This window comes from Mus caroli, chromosome 9 (genome assembly GCF_900094665.2).
Source record: "Mus caroli chromosome 9, CAROLI_EIJ_v1.1, whole genome shotgun sequence".
Taxonomy (NCBI): domain Eukaryota; kingdom Metazoa; phylum Chordata; class Mammalia; order Rodentia; family Muridae; genus Mus; species Mus caroli.
This window is the reverse complement of record NC_034578.1, coordinates 22,974,617-22,993,382: the sequence shown is the minus strand read 5'-3', so window position 1 is coordinate 22,993,382 and position 18,766 is coordinate 22,974,617. Positions and strand designations below refer to the sequence as shown.

Here is an 18,766-nt window from a genome sequence, read left to right as displayed (position 1 = left end):
AGTTCTTTTTGTTTGTTTTGTTTTTAGATTTATTTATTATATGTAAGCACACTGTAGCTGTCTTCAGACACTCCAGACGAGGGCATCAGATCTTGTTACAGATGGTTGTGAGCCACCATGTGGTTACTGGGATTTGAACTCAGGACCTTTGGAAGAGCAGTTGGTGCTCTTAACCGCTGAGCCATTTCTCCAGCCCCAGTTGTTAGTTTTACAGGGCCCAGGAGTGTTTCCGTCATTCTAAAGGTGTCAATTAATTAAAGCTATTAAGCATCTATTATTGCCTTGGCCTCAATTTTGATGTCTACATATAGAAAGAGCTGCCTGCAGACCAGTACAACAAGACAGATAAGATAAAGCATGGTGGAGTCGCATTAGGTCAGTTCCAGTTGCACAGCTGCCCTTGAGGAGGATGTATGGGGATTCTGCATCTCAAAGCTTAGCCAAACTGCCTATTTCTTTCCTGAATTTTAGGGAACAAGGCCTGCCTGGAAGACAAAATGTTGCCCGGAAAGAAGAAATGGGCTTGAATATAACACCAGACTATCAAAGGTGGTGAAACAGAGGTGCTCTTAGAGATGGGCGATACAAGCTCTTTATCCTGTACATGACCAGACAGCATGGCCAGGGGAGGAAGACTGCAGCATATTATCAGTGCTGTCAGATTTGACTCTACCCACGTGCCTTAGCCCTCAAACTGTGTTCCATTTCCTTAGGCTAACCATCGAAGAAATAAAAATGTATTCTATTAATGTTAGTTTAATGCTGCAGTTGGTTAAAGGTTGGTTTGTGGGGACCAAAACTCGGGATGGGTGTTTGAAATAGGAGATAGCTGACCAAATTTATGTTGTCACAATTTTACCTTCTGTAGAGGCACATCTAGTAGTATCTACTGTCATCTGTCCTTTAGCTTTGTGGCCACTCAAGGGTCTTGAGCTGTTTTTCTCATTAATTTTTGTCTTCTTGGTTGGGACCCTAGCTTTTAATAGCTGAACCATTTCTCCAGACTTCTGATTCATTTTAAACTAGGCAGTGACAAGAGATTCGAGGATATTTAGGGTCTTTTTGGTGTAATATTAGTATTACAAGGTTTTAAGCTGCCTCCTATCCCTTTTGCAGAAGAAATTAGGTTAATGGATTGATATTATAATAGGTTTAACTTGCTAAGGAAATACTAAGTTACACAAAGTAGAACTTACCTAGAGAAGAGCTTTGCCTCCAATATGACTTAAAGGTAATCAACAACTTAACAGGCTTATTAGGGGGAAATTTTGTACCTTTAACATAATTGAAATTCTGATTGTTCTTCCAGAGGTCCTGAGTTCAATTCCCAGCAACCACATGGTGGCTCACAGCTATCTGCAATTGGATCCTATGTCCTCTTCTGGTGTGTCTGAAGACAGCGACAGTGTACTCATATAAATAAAATAAATAAATCTTTTAAAAAAACATAATTGAAGTTTAGGCTTGCTGAACAAACATTTCTATTAAGATTTGTTCACTATGATTGTCACCAATTAGCAGGGAGGTGGTGGTCTTTAATACCAGCACTCCGGAGACAAAGGCAGGCAGATCTCTGTGAGTTTGAGGCTAGCCTTTTCTACAGAGTCCCAGTAAGACCTTCTCTACAGAGCTACAGAGAAATCCTGACTTGAAACAAAACAAAACAAGACAAAACAGCAAGATTGCTCCCAATCAGACCCTCTTCCCCATAAAAAGGAGACAATCCTGCCTTACCACTGACCACTGGGGCCCGTTCCCATGTTGAAGAACTCACCCTATGGCTAGCTGTAGGATCACAACTTCCTGCCCACCTACTCAATTATGGGGGGAGGGGGCAGCAACGACACATAATTCTGCTGGGAGGTGGGCAGGGTGACTCTGAGTAACAACTGCTGGAAGAGAACAACACTGGTTTACTTCAAAAATAATTGTGACAACATCTTTGCTGGGTAAGTCTCTTACTTGTCCAGTCAGACGGTACAGTCTCCTCTCTCTCTCTCTCTCTCTCTCTCTCTCTCTCTCTCTCATTGCTCAAAGTGTAACTTGGGGTGGGGACCTGAAAGAGATTTAAAGATGACCATGTATGTGGAAGGTGGAAGCCTGAGACCTATATAAGCTGCTAAAATTTCAAAGTCGGTTTTTCTCTTTGGCCTTTGGTCAGAGCTGGATGTGCCTACTAAATGGCCTTCTCCTTATTCTGTACTATGACTGGGGTCAATTCTCACTGTGGGGCTTAACATGGCTGTGCCATCCCCGTACAGGTAACCCAGGAAATAGAATCAAATACCCACGATTTCTATTCCTGGAACATGGTATCTAGAATCTGTGCAGAGGCAACTACAGGGAGATTTCCCTTCCCATCGCAGTTCAGGCTAGTACTCTCCCATCAGGCTAGTACTCTCCAGAAGAATTTGCTCGTTGCAGAGGCCTGAAACACCAAGTTGGACCTACAAGGGTCTCTACTGAGCGAGCGCACATGATCCCCACAGCAAAGGCAAGTGACAGCGCGGGCTTCTGGCTTCTCCCTGGTGCCTTGAGGAAGCAAGCACTCTGTGGTGCAATTTGTGTGAAATGAAAATTACCTCTAATTGGAGGGCTGGGATAAAAATATCTCCAATCTGTAAACAAAGCAATTGCAGTCTAATGGAGGCATACAACTATAGTATAAAGTGCCATGCCACAGGTGAGGCACACTGCAACAGGAGGTGGTCTACCCTGCGCTTCAGGAGCAAGACTTGCTCCTGGTTTTGTCCTTGAGGCTCCTGAGCAGCAGCCAGTGGTATTGTGTTTTAATGTGTACTGGGGAGGAAAGCACCCCAGAAACTTTAACCCCTGCACTAGCATAACCTCCAGCACATATATGAAGACACACGAAGAAACATACTTACACTTGGAATCCTGAGAGATGATTTTGTTTAATTAATTAATTTTATTTATTTTGGTTTTTCCGGACAGGGTTTCTCTGTGTAAGCCCTGGCTGTGCTGGAACTTGCTTTGCAGAACTCACAGAACTCACAGAATCGAACTCACAGAGATCTTCCTGCCTCTGCTTCCCGAGTGCTGAGATAAAAGGAGTGCAACACCGTGCCTGGTGGGTAGTTGTTGGTTTTGTTTTCACATTTTTAGAAGGAGTTTCATGTAGCTTAGGCTGGCTCTATAGTTGAGAATAATCTAGAATTTCTGATCCTACTGCCTCTAGTTCCTGAGTGCTGGGATTACAAATACGTGATACCAAGCCCCTTTATGCGGTGATGGGATTGAACCCAGAGCCTCACACATGCCAGGCAAGTACTCTGTCAACTGAGCTGCCTAGCCTGCTCCCCTGAGACAGTTTTATTAAGTAGCTGCTGCTGAAGGCCTCACCATAGGAAGTCACTGAGAAAAATCTGACACCAGTGTGACCTTTTTTTCAACTGAATCACAGAGAGGAATATGGAAATTAAGTGAACCAGAACACATCTTACTGGAGGAGAAGAATGCACCTGCAACTATTTCATTAGATCGAAGGGAGAGGGGTGAGTCTTATGTAAGCAAAATTAAACAACTGCTTTGGAGACAAAGACAAGAGGATGACAGTTCGGGTAAAATGTAGTGCAGTGGAAAATGGTACAAAGAAAGAAGGAGTTGAAAGAGAAGAGAAACAGAACAACAAGCATATGACCAATCTCCCAGAAAAGCTGTGCAAAGAAAAGAATGGGAAGGGGGAGATCAAGTCTCCCACAAAGAGAAGGATTCCCTTCCTTCTCTCATGCTGGAAAAACTGACTTCGGGTGATTATTTTGGGGTTTAATGACAACGGGAAGGAAACAGAATTATGATCGCGTAGTTTTTTTAAAAGAGTAATATCAGCTGGGATTGTGGAATTAATATGCCATTAATTCCAGCACTTGGGAGGCAGATGCAGGCAGATCTTTGTGGATTTGGACTAGCCTGGTCTACATAGTAAGTTTGGGGCCTTGGGTCTTTTTCGCCAATTATCACAGAAAGAATACAAGAAAAAGCCAACGTCCATGTAAACCTCTTCTTTGCTTTTCCTTCCCTCTGACGTCTGAAGGCCGAGAGTGTTTTATTTATCAAAGCTCAGGCAGAATATTAAAGCCATTTTGACCCATTTTTTCATGCTTATCAGAAGCATGATAGTGAGAAAGAGAAGAACATTGAATAGTAAACCTGTATTGAGCTCTGTCTGTGGTTCAGCTGTTTAATCTCTGGCAATCAGTTCACTGGGATGAGTAGTAGCGTCCCTGTTTTATAGGTAAGAAATCCTGGCCTTAGATAAGCATAAATAAGCAGACACAGTTGCTCTGTTCAGAGGCAAGTCAAGCAGGAAACCCACTCTTTGCCTCTTGATTTGCTTTTTGTGTCTGTACTAAACAGTATTGTAAAACTCTTAAGTTCAGCTTATGCAGATTTAATTTTTTTAGTTTTTTTTTTTTTTGGACAGGGTTTATCTGTATAGTTCTTTAGTTCTTTTAAGAAATGCATCTCTCAGCTGGGCAGTGGTGGCATACTCCTTTAGTCTCAGCAGTCAGGAGGCAGAGGTAGGCAGATCTCTTGAGTCTGAGGCCAGCCTGGTCTATAGAATCAGTTTCAGGACACCCAGGGCTGCACAGAGAAACTCTGTCTGGAAAAACCAAAAAGAAAGCATCTCTTTCTGATATGCCCCACAGTAGAATAAACACATCCAGATGAATTGTGGTGTGGTTAAAGGCACAGACTCCCAGCTCTACTTACCAAATGCTTCCAGAACATTGCTTCTGACCTCATCGAGCTTATTCATGCTGAGCAGAGTTCGATTTCTGCAGGAAGAACAGACCACATCACAGACAAACGTGTTACCCTGCCTTGCAGCATCTCCACTTGCATTTCCATTCCAAGAACACACTTTAGACACTACTAATGACATGGGAACTCTGCTGTGGAGGGAAGTCAGAACTTTACAGTGAAGCACCTGCCACCCTCTCTCCCAGGAACCTCTGCCCTTTATAGAATATTCATGAAGCCTTTTCTTGTAATCTCTGCCCGAATTTCAAAAGAGACTCTAAAACAGAAGGGCATTTAACAGAAAGAATCATTTTCATAATGCAAACACAGGAATTTAGCAGAAGAAAGGAAGCTTTGGCTTCTAAATAAAGGTGCTCTGTCTGCAGTCAGATGCCATCTCACGGTCCCCAAGGAATCTGATCAGTTTCTTCAGTGAGGTAAATATGACTGAGCACATAGCCAGAGGAAAAAGAGAGCAGAAAAAGAATCAAAACAAATAACCGCCCCCCCCCCCAAATTTGGCTTACAGGAAACTTGCAGGAAACTCCACTTTGTCTTGTGTTTAATGCAGAGAGAGAGGCCAGCATGAAAAATACCATTTACACACATTTACCTATGACTTACACACATGATGACCAGAAACAGAAGGTCAATAGAAGACAAGTAGCATCATAATAGGTTATTTTAAATTTTTATCCTGACATTTGGAATTAGTTTTTTTTTTTCCTTCTGGGTTTGTGGTGAAGTAATCAATTCGCATTTATAAAGGTTTGAACATTTATAAAATGCATACTGAAGGTCATGTGGAAATGAAAATTCAAGCACACTTGGCCGTGACCTTTCTCTTTCAAATTTCTTGAAATATTATTTTGTTACCCATTGAATAATAATATCAGCTGTTGGGAACTCTGGCACACTTTCTCACAGGCTCAGAATTCTGTTTTAATGGTGTTGTTTCTGGAATCTTAGGGATGCTCTTTCTAATGTTAAACACGGTACAGCGAACCTTTCTCAAGAGTTTTCCATTGTATTAAATAACACTTCAGATTGCCTGATTTCCTTAGGTCTCATGTCCAGTTCTTTGTTGTTGTTTTGAGACAGTTTATTTACGTAGCCCTGGCTATCCTAGATCTCATTCTATAGACTAGGCCGGCCTCGAACTCACAGAGATCCACCTGCCTCCACCTCCTGAGTGCTGAGATTAAAGGGATGCACCACCACAGCTCAGCTTCAGCTCATTTTTGTCCTTCTCATCACCTGCTTATAAGATCTTGCTGTGGCCAGGCGTGGTGGAGCATGCCTTTAATCCCAGCACTCAGGAGGCAGAGGCAGGCGGATTTCTGAGTTCGAGGCCAGTCTGGTCTACAAAGTGAGTTCCAGGACAGCCAGGGCTACACAGAGAAACCCTGTCTTGAAAAACAAATAACAACAACAACAACAAAAATAGATCTTTCTGTGTTTTCCTACCCTACCCTTCCCATTTCCTACTATTCAGAATTCAGAGCCAGGCTAGTAAAATGGCTCAGTGGGTACCACTCCTCTCTCCTAAAGCCTGGAAACCTGAATTTGATCCCTGGAATCCCTGTAAAGGTGGATGGAAGTCAATTTCATGAACTCTGACCTCCAGATCATCAACTCTGACCTCCACATGCTCATTGTGCCATATACCTCCTGCCATGTACTCCTGTACTCATACAAAGGTGATGATGGTGATGGTAATAATGATAGAATAACGAATCCTTTTTAAAATGAAAAAGAAGGCTGGGGAGATGGCTCAGCAGTTAAGAACACTTGCTGCTATTCCAGAGGACCCAAGTTCAGTTCTCAGCACCCACACCAGGCATACTATTTGTTAACTCTGCACCTCTGGCCTCTCAGGGAACCCACACTTATTTTCACACATCTCACATGCAGATATACACACATACATATAGTTAAATTTTAAAAAATTTAAAGAATCCAGACATAGTAGTGCTTGCCTTTAATACTAACTCTTGGAGGCAGATGAAATTGGGCTTATGTGAGTTTGAGGCTAGCCTGGTCTATTTAGCCTTCAAGTACCAGGGTGGCCAGGTCTATATAAGTAAAACTGTCAAAAAAAAAAAAGTGAAAAATTCAATGGCAAGAATTACCCCTGTATTGTGTAGGATAAACTATTGGGGATACCAGTATGCTTTAGCTCTACCATAGAAATGAATTATCCTTCTACAGCAACTTATTGCATTTATGTACTTGGCGTGTCTTGCTAATGTTTATGCAGATTTCAGCATTTTCTCCTTTCATTACCTATGGAATCAGGACCCCTACAGGTGTGAATATACTACTGTTTCAAAAATTACTCGGTCACGACTTTATTTGTAAAATAACACACATTTCCTAAAAAAATGATTTATTTTATTTCATGTGTATGAGTGTTTTGCATGCATACACACCACAGGCATGTTTAGTGCCGTCAGAGGTCAGAAGAGGGCGTCAGATCGCCTGGAACTGGAGTTACAGGTGGTTGTGAACCACAATATGGGTGCTGGGAATGGAATCAGGGTCCTTGCAAGAGCAACAGGTGCTCTTCACTGCTGAGCCATCTCTCCAGCCCCATCATTCCCTAAATCTTAATGGAGTAATCCTTCTTAGATCTCTAGCGATAATCTACAGTTTCATAAATCTAACCCGCCTCCCTCCCAGACACGCTTTTTAATTCTCTTCCCGCTAAGTTCATCGACAGAGGTAGCACCTGGAAGCACTGAGCATCTTTGCATCCATAGCAACCAGACTTGAGCTTTCTCGGTCACTATGGTGCCTGCTCGGCCGGGCCGCGTGGTCGCTATGGAAACTGGAGGCGGGTCGCAGGGTCCAAGCAGGCTGGGCGCATGCGCACGAGGCCGGTTCTCCGCTCCAAGCCTGAGCCCCTCACATTCCCCTCGACATGGCGCTGAGCCGGCGGCTGCGACTTCGGCTGTGCGCGCGGCTGCCTGACTTCTTCCTGCTGCTGCTCTTCAGGGGTGAGTTGACGCTTCAGTGCCGCTAGGAAGTGTGTGGTCTGTGACGATGGGGACAGAGCGGCCCGGGCCGCGGTGGAATAGCGGTTTCGGCGTCCAGGACTTCAGGTCCGGCCGAGAAGCTGAGGGGTGGCCTCTGCGGGAGCGTGGCGGGCGCGGCTCAGCGAGCGGTCGGGTCGGGTCGGGTCTCGGACAGACCCGCGTCGATGCGGCTGGTCCCGTACAGGGACACGGCCCTCTAGAAGGACCGTGGCAGCTGCCTCACGGGCTCTAAAACTTGCTGGAGGAAACACCCCATCAGCAAGCAGTGTGGTACCCAGAAGTCGTGGACGACAAGCGGCTTGGGAAGCTCCAGAGGCCTGTCCTCCCAGGAGCTGCTAGGGTCAACAAAGAAGCTGAACTGGGCAAGGCCAGCCAGCCTTGTGCGGAGATGGGGACTGCACAGCGATGAGCATCTTTGTTGCAGCCTGGTGGAGGAGACCCTGACTCCCAAATAGCATCTGGATCATTTGATCCCGACACACTGCTAAACTTGAAAGTTTTGCTCATTTCTTTCCAGTGGAATTCCTGGGAGACAGTATCTCCCTGGTCGGTTGGGCAAAAAGCAGTGTAAAGTTTACTTTGCAGTTACTTTCCATAAATACCACAGGGCACTTTGAAGCTATTATCTCAGTCCTTAAAACAGCTCAGTGAAGTGGGTTTGTGAACCCATTTTTAGAGGCGAATATTAGTCTTCTTTAAAAAAAAAATTACTTTAAGAACTGACGGCCAAATAAGTAGTGGCAAACTTAAGGTTTCATAAGGCACCACTCCTTATTCAGAACCAACCCCGACCACTCCTCAACCCTTGGTTTGTTCCTTGGCTTTGCTGCCGCCCACGATGTTCTCCAGAGTATACAAATTAATACACCAAAGCACTGTTGGGAGTGGGGGGTGGTCAGGCAAGAAGACAAAGCGCTTTTGTGTTTGACGCTTATTCTAGTGGGGTGCTCAGGGTGGTGGTAGAAAACAGGGGCTCTGGTGCAGAAGTGTTGGAAACAGGCTTCTGTAGCAAGGATGAGGCTTAGCATACATTTTTTTGGCCATATATTTTGCTTGATTTTAAATTTCAAAGCCAAATGCAGTTGGGAGAGAGAGCTGACCCGAGGCTAGCCAGGGGACAGGAGTGTCAGCAATGTCCAACTCCCACTGTGCTGGTGCCACTGGCACGTACTATTCACAGACTAGAACAACTCTCTATTGTTGAAGAGATTCGCTCACATGAAAATCTGCAGTTTTTATTGGAGAAAATATTTTGCAGTTGACTTGAGGGATGAATTTCTTCTTGATGATTTGCTAGTGGAAGTAGAGACTGCTAAGGGCTCCGTAGACTCTTGTCTCCGATGCTGCCCCTCAGGCGGGGCTTCAGTTGGTGGGTTTCTTGGTATTGAGGGATGGGGATTTACTTCCATTCCATGGGAATTACAGTACATATTTGTAATCTAGGATTGAAGGCAAGATGAGGTGCCAGCTGTAGCTTGCTTGCTTTCTTTCTCTCTCTCTCTCTCTCTCTCTCTCTCTCTCTCTCTCTCTCTCTCTCTTTCTTTCTTTCTTTCTTTCGAGACAGGGTTTCTCTGTGTAGTCCTGGCTGTCCTGGAACTCACTCTGTAGACCAAGCTGGCCTTGAACTCAGAGATCTGCCTGCCTCTGCCTCCCAAGTGCTGGGATTAAAGGCGTGGGCCTTCTTCGTGTAGCTTTCTTGTTAAAGGAAGGAGTTTCCTATTATATAGTTTTTACCTTACATCTACCTTAAAGCTGTACTCTTGGGGCTGGAGAGGTACTCAGTGAATACAAAGGGGTACTGTGGTAGAAGACCCAAGTTCTGTTCACAGCACCCAACTTGATGGCTCAACCAGCTCACAGCTCGAGCCTCGGGTATCTGACACACTTCTCTAAGCTCTGTGGGCGCTCATATTCATACATGCATGTGGGCCCTTCACACAGAAGTAAATGTAGAATAAACCTTTAAAGACGTGTCATCTTCATAGGGGACAGCTCTGCCTTCTTAATTTTTAGGATTATGCTTTTCACTTGGTATCTCTGTGTACCATTTTCATTTAAAAATGCTAGCTCCTGCCTTCCTGCCTGCTGTGACATGTGTTTGTAATCCCAGTGCTCTGCAGGCTGAGGCAGGAGGGTCACTGAGCTCCAAGGCATTCTGGGATCCACAGTGAGTTCCAGGTTACCCTGGGGTAGCATGAGACAGCAAAGATTTACAGATTCTAACTTGGATGTGGTGATACATGCCTGTAATCCCAGGCCTTGAGGGGCAGAGAGAGGCAGGGGGATCACTGCCAGTTCTTCAAGTCCAGCCTAGGCTACATGGCAAATTCAAGGCATGCCAGGGCTACCCAGAGACCATATCCCAAAAATTAAAAAAGATAATTCCTAACATAGTAAACATTCCATGTGATTGTCCTTCCTGGGCTGTGTTATGAGAACTTAGTGTGAATTATTTCATTTCATTTTGGTAACTTAAGACTGTGTTATTCTTTTTCCTGATTTGTGTATGAAGAATCCAGTATGCAGAGGTCAGGCGCTGGAGGCGGTGCCTCAGCCACCTAAAACCTGGAAGTCTCTAGTCTGTGGCAGCTCAGTCTTTGGCTACTTGTTTATTGTATCTGACAGTGGACATTCTTATTATGGATCAGTTTAGTAAAATGATCACGCATGCAAAGACATACTGTTTGTATGTGTATACTATTCCTTTGTGAGGTGGATGGCTGGTCTGATTCAGCCTTACAGATGTTAGGCCGCATCCCCTTTTTTGAGTGATTATGTAGCAAGTCAGTAACTTTCCAGAACTTTGGGTGTACCAGAGAACAGACTTTATTTAGAACCAGAACAACAGTTTGCAGTCTTGAAGACAGTTTCTTCTGTTTACTTAGACTCCTGAGACATGTTTTATAATGTCCTACGTTGATTGATTGCTTGATTGAACTCAGGGCCTTTGGAACATATAGCTCCTGCCTTTTATGGCATTTTATTTCCTTTTGATCACTTGAATGTCACAGTCATTGTCAGGGTTTTATGTGCACTTTAAGAAAAACAGAGGACAGCTGATCCCCAAACATGGGATACTTGGAACCACTGCTCATCTTCAAATGACTTGTTTATGGTCATGCTACAGGCTGAGGAGACTGAGTGGATAGTTGGTAGAGATCTTAGTCATTAAATAATTGCAGTGTTAAACTCAGTAGTCACAGAGCTCCATCTCCTAAGGTCCAGGGGAGGGTGTTCTCCAGGCAGCCCCCAGGGGATAGCCCTAAGTCCATTTTCTGAAAGGCAGCGGACGCACAAGCATGCTTTCTGATTGTATGTTGTAATAGAAGACTCCACAGACCTACTGCACCCACCTTGCAGCTGTTAGGGATGCGGTATTAACACATTCCTTCTTCGTAAATCCTTTGAATTCTTCTAAAGCACAAGTGGGGTAAAAGAGAAGAAAACATGTGTGAGAGTGAGTTAGAGCACGCAGTTGGCTGATCCTGGTGATGGGAAGCAGATTCTAGAGTCTCTCTCAAGGTGTTCCCAATCAGGTCTGTGTGTGTGACGGCATTTGGGCTGAGTGCACGTTTTAAATCTTTGCACGCGCCTCTGAAGTCTAGCACTGTATACATGTATCTGCACTGGCATATGAAGAGATCTGGAAACTAAGTTGAGTAAGCACGTTCTTTTACACTCAGGTTAGCAAGGACACTGTCCACTGAATGGCAGCCTAAAGCATTAACTTACTGCCTCTTTGCTGCTTGCCATGATGCACAGAAATCTACCTGTTTCCGATGTCCCAGGAGGCAGAGGTTTTTCCGGTTGCTGTGTTTTGGTTTTCTTGCTTCTCTATGGTATTGATTATGTGCCCTGTATTGCCTTTCACCCCCACCCCCACCCCCCAACACTGTGCGTAGCAGGATTTGCGGTGCTGCTTTGCTTTTCAATCTATAAGGAAGATTCTTCACTTAGGTCTTTTTGCTTTTTCTTTTAAAAGTCTATTTTTCAAATAAATGTTTTATGATGTCTTAATTAACGTTTTGGTTGCTGTGACCAAACACCATGACCAAGGCAACTTATAAAAGAGAACACTTAATCTGGGGCTCACAGTTCTGGAGGGTTAGAGTCCATGACCATCATGGTGGGGTGCATGGCAGCAGGCAGGTGTGCCTGGCACTGGAGCAGTAACTGAGAGCTTATATCTTAATCTGTAAGAAGGAGGGAGGGAGAAGAGAGAAGGAAAGAGCTAATTGGGAATGACTTGGGCTTTTGAAACCTCAAAGCCCACCTCCAGTGACACACCTCCTCCAACCAGGCCACACCTCCCCATCCTTCCCAAACAGCTTGACCCACTGGGAACCAAGCATTCAAATGTATGAGCCATAGGGGCCATTGGCACTCAAACCAGCACACACATGTCCTGGGGTTTTGCCTGCGTGTTTATCTGTGCACCATGTGTGTGGAGTGCCCAAGGAGGCCAGAAGAAGGCCTCAGCTTCTCAGAGACTGAACTTACAGATGCTTGTGAGCTGCCAGGTGAGTCCTGGGAGTCAAACTCAAGTCTTCTGGACGAAAACCAGTGCCCTTAACCACTGAACTATTTAGTCCCCATAACTTTATTTGCATGAATACGTACTTGTTTGTCTGTATGTGTACTGTATGTATGCACACATCCAGAGAGGCCAGAAGAGGGTGTTAGATCCCCCAGAGCTGGAATTAACAGATGGCTTGGAGTTACCTCTGTGTAGGTGCTGGGCCCAGAACTGGGTCCTCTGCAAGGGTAGCAAATGCCCTTAAATGCTGAGCTCTTTCCAGCCTTTATGTCTTTCATCTGTAGAGTATCCCAGTCTGCGCTGGTTTACTTTGTTTTACAATTATTGTTAAAATCAAATTCTAGCAGTCATATCGTCTGTTGTGTCTGGTAACTTCAACTCACAGTCATCTTTCCTGTCTGAATAATCATAATCATAGTAATCATAGCCTGTAGTTCTTTTCATTCCAACCAACGTGTTAGCATGTCTCCTGCATTATGTCAGGTACTGTTCACCACAGCACAGGCACACAATGAGTAAGAAGCCTAGCCTTGAAGAGCCAGTATTCGTGTATGACCACTCACACTGGGCTTTTGGCTGTTGGTGTGAGGACAGTTAGCAATGATGTTAAAGAAGAAACTGACCCAGGACAGAGGTGGCTCTAGTAAGTCTTGCTTGTCGTCTGTCTGTGTCACTTGAAAGCCAGTTAACATTTTTAACCACTCTGCGTGGCTAGGCATTTTTAGTAGATCTTATTTTAGTTCAGCGGCTGCAGGAACGACAGGGTAGTCTCAGTTTTTACTGTAGTAGTTGTTGTGGAAGGAAATGGTATTTTCTGTCATCTACTCTGTGTAGCTGCAAAGTTAAGAGGAAAAATGTGGAGAAATGTTTATCAGGCGCTTTAAAGGACACAGGCTGCAACTACTACAATTTGTGATTACAGTTATGTAAAACACCAGGGGAAGATGTAGAGTTCATTGATAGGTTGTATCTAAACAGCAGTGCTCTGGGCTGCTCGCTCTTGGCTTTGTGCCTTCCCTTCCTCATCCTTTTGCTTTATTTGTGAGGTCTCTAATGAGTTTTGTTCTTTTTTATATAGATATATAATTTTTAAAAAGTTGTGTTTTGCTTTGATTTCTCACAGTGACAGTACTGGGATCTTAGATTTGACATTAGTAAAGGGAAGACCTGATTTAATACAGGTAGCCTCTGCCTTTATCTGGTTTCTTCACAGCAGCACCGAATTGGATGAAGGAGGAATGTCCCTGGAGTTCAGTTGTTTGCTCATGTATTCTTTGTGACACATTGCAGCGACTAATTGCCATTGGCTCTGGGTAGGAGAACAGCTGTGGCGTCAACAAATGGTTAAGGGGGACCGAAGCCTCTCGAAGTACCTGCCCTGCCCCCATCATTAGGGACAAACAAAAGAGCCCGAGTGATTGCCTGGCTTGCTGCTGCACTTTGAGCACTGCCCTGTGCCAGCCGCTGAGCTCCCGGGCTGGGATGGGGAGTAGGGGGATGGGACGAGGGGTTGGGGGAGGGAATGATTCTCCAAGGTGATGAGAATAAGGAAGGCAGGTTGCTTTCATGGGAAGCAGAAAGTTACCCGACCGTGTGCCCATCGCCCGTGGGCCTGTCATTTGTTCCTGCCCAGTGGACATCCCTGTCTTTAGAATGAGGTGCAGCCTTGCAGCTGTCTCCAAGCTTAGGGTGGATGGAGCCGACCCTCAGACAGCTGCTTCTCTTTCTTTGGCCACCACAGTGTAATTAAAGCACTTCTGTGTTGGTTTTGTTCTTTCTTTTGCTAACAAATAACAGTCTGGGCTTGTGTAGCTCTGGCTTGCCTGGAACTAAGTCTGTGCCTCTCTCTGTCTCTGTCTCTCTCTGCCTCTATCCCCCTCTCTCTCCCCAACCCCTCTGTGTGTGTGTGTGTAATTGTTTTCTTTTATTTTTTGAGACATGGCCTCTCACTGAACCGAGGACTGGTCAGAGTCTACTTGGCAGAGAGGACAGCAAGCCCCAGGGGGCTTCCTGTCACTACCTGCCCATTGCTGGGATTGCAGCTTGTGCTGTGTTGCCTGGGTTCTGAGGGAGTCTCTCAGGTCGTCATGCTTGCATGGCCTTACTGAGCGATTCTTCTGCCTCAGCTGTTGGTGCACGGTTACAGGTATGTGACACCACACTTGGCTTCCTGCTGACCACATAAGTGCAGGTTTAGGTGAGTAGAGATGTGGGAAGAGAGAAAAGTGGAGGAAAAGTGTAGACAGGGATGTGCTTGGGAGTGTGTTAGTGTTTGCTGAGACTCTGGGTTATTAGGATTAATAACAGCTGCTGAATGCTGTGTGCTGGGCATTGTATGGATTGTACCAGATAATATAGTGAGTTCAGACTACGATAGCATAATATCATAAGCCAGTGCCTTACACCATAGACATCTGTGTCTCACTGCTTGGCGTCTCAAATGTCTGAGATCAAGGTTGCTAGCATGTCCATTCCCTAGTGCGACCTTCTTCCTGGCTTGTGGATGGCTACTGTCTTTTCATAGGCTGGAGGAGCGAGAGTGTGACGTCTCTTATAGCAGCCACGATCCTGTGATGGCGTCCTACCCTCATGACCTAAGCCTAGTTACTTTTTAAAGCCTGCACCTAATACCATCTAATTAGGGATTACCTACCGTTACAACATGGGCTTTAGGAGGACACGAACTTGAGCTACCTTAATTAGCCTCAGCTCATTGTGATTTGCCAGTACTGAATTTGTAGATATGGAATCCGAGGCCTGGCCCAAGGTCACAATAAACAAAAGAGCCATACCCAAAGTGGGACATCTATAGTGCTCTCTCCAAAGCTCATGGGCCAGTGCATAAGAAATGCAGCGTGAAAGAGCCTGAAGGAGGTGTGTGACACCGTCTTCTGGGCATGACATAGCATTGCACTCTCGAGCTCTCAACAGCTGCACGAGGTCGGACCTGTCACCACCGGAAGTGTGGACACTTGTCATTTGGAAGCAGGAATATGTATGAACAAAAGAAGTCTAGAAGATCGCAGTGGACAGATCACCTAGCAAGTATTACTAGTCTTAGTAATGTTCTGTAGAATGGGTATCCAGGTTCTAGACTGGGCTTGGTTTGTATTCTGGACTCTCCTTTTAGCTGTGGACAGTCTGTTCAAGACACCCAGTAGATTCCTAAACCTGGGCAGAACAGAACCCTGTGTTGTGGGATGTTTCCTGAACACAAGCTGTAAACATCATGCCTTTTCCCTCTTTATGTCATGTACTGTGTCTGAGAGTTATGCAGTTTTTGGACAAAGAAGTACATACAATTAATATCTTTTTCCTGCACACTAGTTAGAAGATACTTCGAATGACTTCTTTTTCTTTGCCATCAAGTCAAGAATGTTCAGCTTTTCACTGAAGAGCCCCACTGTGCAGCTCCTCCGTGCCAGGTCTGAATTGCCAGAGTTGGGGCTGCTGAGTAAAATAAGGGTTACAGGGATACAGTCTGTAGTGATGGTTGACCCACTGGCCAGACGCCTCCTGAAGTGAACAGTGAGCGGCCATGCATGTGGTGTAGGCATGATGGGTAAGGGGGCGATCCGTATCCCAGGTAGGATGAGCAGGACAGCATACGTTTTTATCTCAGCAGAGTGCCGAACGGTTTCTAACTTCGGAACTTCAGCTTTTGGAATTTTCATTTGCTATTCCAGGATGCAACTGACCTCAGGTAACTAAAACTGCTGATGAGGGAGGTGCCTGCGTCTACAAAACTGTACCTAAGTTAATGTTGTTCCTCAAGTGCATATCTACTGGACACATTATTTTAGGTTGTCAGTCCTTTTGTCTTAGAACTTAGAGAGAGGGGATGAGGAAGAGACAGTGTATGCTCGGTGCCCTCTGGTTGTGAAGTTGATAGAGTTGGGCTGGAGAGATGACTCAGCTGTTAAAGGCTGGGCTCACAACCAAAAATGTAAGAGAAGTTTAGAGTTGTATCCATTGCCTCCTCTATATTGCTAATCTCTTCCCTAGCTACAGTAAAGGTTATTTTTCTCCTTTCCCCATCTTCTTTTTTTTTTTTTTGATGGGGTGTGGAGAGAAGGGAGGTGCATTTTGAAATGTTTCTACAGTGTGTCACTAAGATGAGTTTCTTTTTCGTTTTCTACTTAGATTTTATAAATTATATATCTATTTTTCCTGTGTATTAAATATTTAAATAATCATATTTTTTTCCCTTATCCTTCCAACTTGGGGCTCTGACTGCATGTATTCAGTTCCTGTGTTCTCCAAGACTGTTGTTTTTTTTTTTTTTTCCCCTCATACTATTATATTCTTGGCTGTGTAAGCTATTCTGAATTCTGCAACTGGCTATTTCTGCTTCCAGCCTTATCTGTTATTGAACCAATACCTGGAGGACTTGCCCCTGCTGATTATTATGTTCATTTCTGAAATTTTACTTGATTCCTTTTTTTTTTTTAAGATTTATTTACTTATTATATGTAAGTACACTGTAGCTGTCTTCTGACACACCAGAAGAGGGCATCCGATCTCATTATGGATGGTTGTGAGCCACCATGTGGTTGCTGGGATTTGAACTCAGGACCTCTGGAAGAGCAGTCAGTGCTCAACCACAGAGCCATCTCTCCAGCCCCTACTTGGTTCTTTTGGAACTTTTTGTTTAAGTTTTTAGTCTTTGAAAAACTTGAGGCTCTGTGTCTATAATCAGCCCTGGTATTCAGGACACTGACCCAGGAGGGACTTGAATGTGAGCCCAGTTTGGGCTGCAGGTTATAGCTGGTCCTTTGGCTACTTTGTGGGTTCTTCTTCCTTCTACCCTTCTGCACCCTTTTTCCACCTTTTCAACCTCCTAACCCTAGATATGAGAAAAAGTGGATAGAGAGGAAAGGGGAGCACTATTGGACTACTTGCTGCTGATTAGGGCCTTCAGGTTCCTTGGTGCAAGTTTCATCTTCCTTGCTGTCAGAAAATCTAATTTCGTCTTCTTTTTTCTTTGCATACAACTATTCAATAAACTTGGACCAACAACAACCAATCAAAAAAATCCAACACCAACTCAGAGGCCCTAGCATTTTTATATCCTCTGAAAAGTCCCCAGAACTCCAAATGTGGCAAAATCTCAGAAACTACCTGCAGCTGGCAAATTCACGCCTCTGCTAGAGCACGAGGCAAATCATAGCTGCAGTGGACAGACTGAAGCAGCCCCATATCCCACACCTGGGATTCAAATTCTTACATAACATTTCCATGTTTTTTATAGACACCAAAATTCTAAAATTGTCACTACAATAGGTTGAAATCCTGGCTCATTCAACATGCAAACAAATGTTTAACATTTATGCACAGTTAAAAATCATAGCTTCCATATTCGACATTCCAAATATCCAAAGTCTTAGGCATCTAAATCTAATGCTTCTTGTTTCTTGTGACTTTGACAGGTAGGGTTTTGCTCTTTGCTTATGAGGAGCATGGTTCACCTGTGACAGGTAGGCCTAACTCAAGGATCCTTGTTTTGAGAGCAGGCTTCCACCCAGTTCCAGCTACCAGCTGCCACCTCTAGGATTACTGTTGTCCTTTGCAGGGTCCTTGGAATAACTTGAAAATGTTAGGCTCTGTTTCTTTTTATTCCCTTTGGCTTAAAACCACAGAGAACCCTGAAATGCTAAAAATATGAGCACGTGCTCTGCCAACCTCCCTGCTTTCTGGTTTAGCCCAAACTATTTGTTTGTTCTTTTACTATCTCCTCACTGCCTGTGAGTCCAGAGGTGCAGATAGTGCCTAGCCTGTGAAGATCGTGCTGTTGGGGTGAATAGAACTTTTCCAGAAAGCTCTATTTTACTTGTTTCCTCTTTTGATTAACAGAAGAGCCACACACTTTTCTTTTAGTGTGTGTCATGAAAAGAATGCTGTTGTCATTCAAATATAAATCGCTATAGTTTACACACTTCCATGATGGCGTGCTGTCCCTGGGGCAGGAGTGCAGATGACACTCCTGGGGCTCTGTAGCTTTAGTCATATCCCTAGTTGTAATCTCTGACCTTTATCTGTCATTCAGGACATAGCGACATAGATAGGAGAGTTATAGTCACCCAAAGTGGAAGTCACTGCAGTGACAGCTGTAAGCGAGACATCCTGAGGCCAGGGACAGAGGTGACCTAGAGCTTCCAGCTGAAATAGGAGATTGTTCCTTGCTCATGGGGAGTGTTAGCTTGAAAGGACAGATGCCACCCACTGCACCCTTTCCATAGCCACACACTTCCTGGGGGATGGAAGGAACACTGCTTTGTGGGTGTTGAACAGTCGAGATTCTTTCCAGATGTTTATGTGATTCATATTTGGATCTCGGGGAGCTGGTACTGGCTTTAATCCAAATAATTAAACCCACGCCTCTTCTCTTACACTACCACCCCCGCCTCTTCTCTTACACTACCACCCC

At 44.6% G+C, this 18,766-nt stretch overlaps 1 protein-coding gene across 1 annotated transcript in view; it reads left to right on the top strand.

Annotated features, from left to right (window-relative positions):
* Window positions 1–7,632: 7,632 nt before the first annotated feature.
* Jam3 (junctional adhesion molecule 3) overlaps window positions 7,633–18,766 on the top strand; it is a 54,054-nt gene continuing 42,920 nt past the window's right edge. The window contains exon 1 of the mRNA XM_029482060.1: window positions 7,633–7,763. Within this exon, the coding sequence (XP_029337920.1) occupies window positions 7,688–7,763 (76 nt within the window). The 5' untranslated portion in view covers window positions 7,633–7,687. The remainder of the gene's footprint in view (window positions 7,764–18,766) is intronic.